At 52.4% G+C, this 5,117-nt stretch overlaps 1 protein-coding gene across 1 annotated transcript; it reads left to right on the top strand.

Moving 5' to 3' along the window:
* Positions 1-358: 358 nt before the first annotated feature.
* On the top strand, positions 359-4,609 carry LOC140119996 (uncharacterized). Its single transcript, XM_072139417.1, has one exon. The coding sequence runs from the start codon at positions 359-361 to the stop codon at positions 1,586-1,588; it is 1,230 nt and encodes a 409-aa protein (XP_071995518.1). The 3' UTR covers positions 1,589-4,609.
* Positions 4,610-5,117: the final 508 nt, after the last annotated feature.

Genomic DNA, 5,117 nt, shown 5'->3' with positions numbered 1-5,117 from the left:
ACACAGGAGGAGTGAGGGTCCTGATCACAAGAGCTTACACTCTATGAGGAGATAGAGGGGACACAGGAGGAGTGAGGGACCTGATCACAAGAGCTTACACTCTATGAGGAGATAGAGGGGACACAGGAGGAGTGAGGGTCCTGATCACAAGAGCTTACACTCTATGAGTAGATAGTGGGGGAACAGGAGGAGTGAGGGTCCTGATGGAGTGTCCCCATCTTCCTCATGTTGCAGGTCATGGTCTCTGTGTTATTCTGCTGCAGATGATTGGTGGAGAGTTCACAGACTTGACCTCTTAGGCCCCTCCCCCTCTAGGGTGTTGCCTTTAGATTAGATGTAATGTGCTGATTGGTGGATGATGCGTGCACGTTGTTCTCTTCTAGAGAGGTTCACCACTGATGGATCGGGCGTCGCATGTTTAAAGAAAGAGCCACCGAGGCGACGGCGGAAACCGGCCAAAACTCATCGCACCCTGGCCTCCAGCTCCCCGGAGAGAGTGGCACTAAATGTCTGCAGCGAGGGCTCCGACCCCCATGATGACCCCTCAGGCCTCGATCCTCCCACGGAGCCGCATGTCGTCGCTGAGGATGTGCCAAAACCTCCTACAGAGCGGCCCCTGAGCTCCCGGAGAAGGAACAGCACCAAGGCAAAGCCGTTCCTGTGTACCGTCTGTGGGAAAAGGTTCAGCCAAAAATCCTTGCTCATCCAACATCACCGCAACCACACGGGCGAGAGACCCTTCTCATGTATGGTGTGCGAGAAGGGCTTCACCTCCTGCTCGCTGCTCATCCGCCACCACAAGATTCACACCGGAGAGAAGCCCTTTGCGTGTTCTGACTGCGGGAAACGCTTCAGCGAGAGCTCCCAGCTCGTCCGCCACCAGAGGACACACACGGGAGAGCGTCCGTACACGTGCATCGAGTGCGGGAAAAGCTTCAGCGAGAGCTCCAAGCTGGTCATCCACCAGAGGACACACACCGGCGAGCGGCCATACTCCTGCAACGACTGCGGAAAGAGCTTCAGTGTGCGCTCCCATCTCATCACACACAAGAGGACTCACACCGGGGAGCGGCCATACACCTGCAACGAGTGCGGAAAAAGCTTCAGCGAGAGCTCCAAGCTGGTCATGCACCAGAGGATCCACACCGGAGAGAAGCCATACACATGTGCGGCCTGTGGGAAGAGCTTCAGCCAGCGCTCAGTGCTGGTCACACACCAGAGGATCCACACCGGAGAGAAACCGTACACCTGCCCCGAGTGTGGCAAGTGCTTCATCGATAAGGTGGGCTGCGACCGCCACCGCGTCACCCACAGCGATGAGAAGCCCTTCCAGTGCCTGCTGTGTGGCAAGAACTTCAGCCGCAACTCTGACTATAACAAGCACCAGAGAACCCACACCGGGGAGAAGCCATACTCCTGCATACAGTGCGGGAAGAACTTCAGCTGGAGTTACCAGCTCGCACGACACCAGCGGGTTCACACCGGGGAGAAACCATACACTTGTATTGAATGTGGCCGCAGCTTCTGCTGGAGCTATCAACTAGTGACGCATCAAAAGACTCACTCCGTGGACAGTTCCTTCATTTAACTGTATGTGTTAAGGCTCACACGTGGAATGTAAAGACCTACTATATGCCACCCATATCGTTTATCGCCCCCCCCCAAGTGGACGTAGACTTTTCATAGTGACCGAAACATAAGGACTAAATGGACTTCTGTAGAGAGGACACTACTCCGTAGACCTGTCGTTAGCGTTGTAGATGATATTGTCCGATCTGCACAGTCAGATAATTAGAGACTTGTAATTCTCATGCAAACCATTTAAAGTCTTCAAAACTTGGGTAACTGGGTGGAGTAATCATGTCTGGGTGGTAGTTCCACTGAAACTTTCCTAGTACTTGGGTGGTGAAGTAGTCACATTGTGAGGATCTGGGGTGGAGGAGAAGTAGTCACATTGTGATCCCAGGGGTGGAGGAGAAGTAGTCACATTGTCATCCCCCAAGGTGGAGAAGAAGTAGTCACATTGTGATTCCCGGGGTGGAGGAGAAGTAGTCACATTGTGATCCCAGGGGTGGAGGAGAAGTAGTCACATTGTGATTCCCGGGGTGGAGGAGAAGTAGTCACATTGTGATCCCAGGGGTGGAGGAGAAGTAGTCACATTGTGATTCCCGGGGTGGAGGAGAAGTAGTCACATTGTGATCCCAGGGGTGGAGGAGAAGTAGTCACATTGTGATTCCCGGGGTGGAGGAGAAGTAGTCACATTGTGATCCCAGGGGTGGAGGAGAAGTAGTCACATTGTGATCCCAGGGGTGGAAGAGAAGTAGTCACATTGTGGTCCCCGGGGTGGAGGAGAAGTAGTCACATTGTGATTCCCGGGGTGGAGGAGAAGTAGTCACATTGTGATCCCAGGGGTGGAAGAGAAGTAGTCACATTGTGAGGATCTGGGGTGGAGGAGAAGTAGTCACATTGTGATCCCAGGGGTGGAAGAGAAGTAGTCACATTGTGGTCCCCGGGGTGGAGGAGAAGTAGTCACATTGTGATTCCCGGGGTGGAGGAGAAGTAGTCACATTGTGATTCCCGGGGTGGAGGAGAAGTAGTCACATTGTGATTCCCGGGGTGGAGGAGAAGTAGTCACATTGTGATCCCCAGGGTGGAGGAGTAGTAGTCACATTGTGATTCCTGGGGTGGAGGAGAAGTAGTCACATTGTGATCCCCGGGGTGGAGGAGAAGTAGTCACATTGTGATCCCAGGGGTGGAGGAGAAGTAGTCACATTGTGATCCCAGGGGTGGAGGAGAAGTAGTCACATTGTGATTCCCGGGGTGGAAGAGAAGTAGTCACATTGTGGTCCCCGGGGTGGAAGAGAAGTAGCCACATTGTGGTCCCCGAGGTGGAGGAGAAGTAGTCACACTGTGGTCCCAGGGATGGAGGAAAAGTAGTCACACTGTGGTCCCAGGGGTGGAAGAGAAGTAGTCACATTGTGGTCCCCGGGGTGGAAGAGAAGTAGTCACATTGTGATCCCCAGGGTGGAGGAGTAGTAGTCACATTGTGATCCCCGGGGTGGAGGAGAAGTAGTCACATTGTGATCCCCGGGGTGGAAGAGAAGTAGTCACATTGTGATCCCCGGGGTGGAGGAGAAGTAGTCACATTGTGATCCCCGGGGTGGAGGAGAAGTAGTCACATTGTGATTCCCGGGGTGGAGGAGAAGTAGTCACATTGTGGTCCCTGGGGTGGAGGAGAAGTAGTCACATTGTGATCCCCGGGGTGGAGGAGAAGTAGTCACATTGTGATCCCCGGGGTGGAGAAGAAGTAGTCACATTGTGGTCCCCGGGGTGGAGGAGAAGTAGTCACATTGTGGTTTCTGGGGTGGAGGAGAAGTAGTCACATTGTGATTCCCGGGGTGGAGGAGAAGTAGTCACATTGTGATTCCCGGGGTGGAAGAGAAGTAGTCACATTGTGATTTCCGGGGTGGAGGAGAAGTAGTCACATTGTGATCCCCGGGGTGGAGGAGAAGTAGTCACATTGTGATTCCCGGGGTGGAGGAGAAGTAGTCACATTGTGGTCCCTGGGGTGGAGGAGAAGTAGTCACATTGTGGTCCCCGGGGTGGAGGAGAAGTAGTCACATTGTGATTCCCGGGGTGGAGGAGAAGTAGTCACATTGTGATCCCCGGGGTGGAGGAGAAGTAGTCACATTGTGATTCCCGGGGTGGAGGAGAAGTAGTCACATTGTGGTCCCTGGGGTGGAGGAGAAGTAGTCACATTGTGGTCCCCGGGGTGGAGGAGAAGTAGTCACATTGTGATTCCCGGGGTGGAGGAGAAGTAGTCACATTGTGATCCCCGGGGTGGAGGAGAAGTAGTCACATTGTGGTCCCTGGGGTGGAGGAGAAGTAGTCACATTGTGATTCCCGGGGTGGAGGAGAAGTAGTCACATTGTGGTCCCTGGGGTGGAGGAGAAGTAGTCACATTGTGATCGCAGGGGTGGAGGAGAAGTAGTCACATTGTGATTCCCGGGGTGGAGGAGAAGTAGTCACATTGTGGTCCCTGGGGTGGAGGAGAAGTAGTCACATTGTGGTCCCTGGGGTGGAGGAGAAGTAGTCACATTGTGATCGCCGGGGTGGAGGAGAAGTAGTCACATTGTGGTCCCCGGGGTGGAGGAGAAGTAGTCACATTGTGATCCCCGGGGTGGAGGAGAAGTAGTCACATTGTGATCGCAGGGGTGGAGGAGAAGTAGTCACGTTGTGTGAATCTGGGTTGAGAAAACCATGAAGTTTCCCAAAACTTATAGGAGAAGTTTGACATTCTTGAATGCTTTGATGTATTGGTGCTAATGACACCGAGATAAGAAAGTGCCAAAATTCTGCCCAGGGGGAACCACAACAAAGACAAGTCTTATTGCTAGACTCCATCATGTGATAACATCATTGGCTGAAGGAGGGCTGTTCTTTCCATGTTGGACTCTATTACCCTTCATATGGCTCCCCTACCATGTTGACTCTCATCACCTTGTGAAATGTAGTCAGGAATGTAGTAGTGTCGATGTATGCAGTTTCCCGATGTCTATTCAGATGCCTGCTCTGTATTTTTTACCTTTTTTATTATACTACATTAGATCACTAGTGTCTGAGCAATAGATCACTAGTATGTGTGTTGAGTGTGTAGATCGTTCATCATGGAGCATGAAGCATGTTTTGGGGGGATTTGGCCAGGTAGAGACCGAGTGTTGGGAAAAACTCACGACTGGAATACTGTACACAAAATAGAACTACCATACTAGTCCTGGTGCAGGCTCGGAGCAAGTGGTGAATTAACCCTGCGCTGATCTACAGACTAGACCCTAGCAAGACAGAAACCCCCTTGCCGCAGGAACCTCCTATCTGCTCGGCAAGGCCCTGGGAGGGGAGAGGATCCCAAATAGGTCTGTCAGCCACTGTGAGGTGGTGCGGACAGAAAACTGCAGTGTGGGAGTTAGGACAGTATTTAGACAGAGGGAAAAAACAGGACGAACAAGTAGGAAACAAACAGGATTCAAGAAACTAAAGCAGACACAAGAAAAGAAAACTAAAGACGAACAGACACAGAACATAGAAGAGTGAGCAGAACCGCCAGGTGACACCACAAG

Source organism: Engystomops pustulosus, chromosome 2 (assembly GCF_040894005.1).
Source record: "Engystomops pustulosus chromosome 2, aEngPut4.maternal, whole genome shotgun sequence".
Classification (NCBI taxonomy): domain Eukaryota; kingdom Metazoa; phylum Chordata; class Amphibia; order Anura; family Leptodactylidae; genus Engystomops; species Engystomops pustulosus.
Note: the sequence above shows the minus strand (reverse complement) of the source record. Positions and strands in the feature narration are given on the sequence as shown.

Excerpts from the sequence above, each read along its gene's own strand:
- LOC140119996 (XM_072139417.1), top strand. The coding sequence starts at position 359 with ATGCGTGCACGTTGTTCTCTTCTAGAGAGGTTCACCACTGATGGATCG.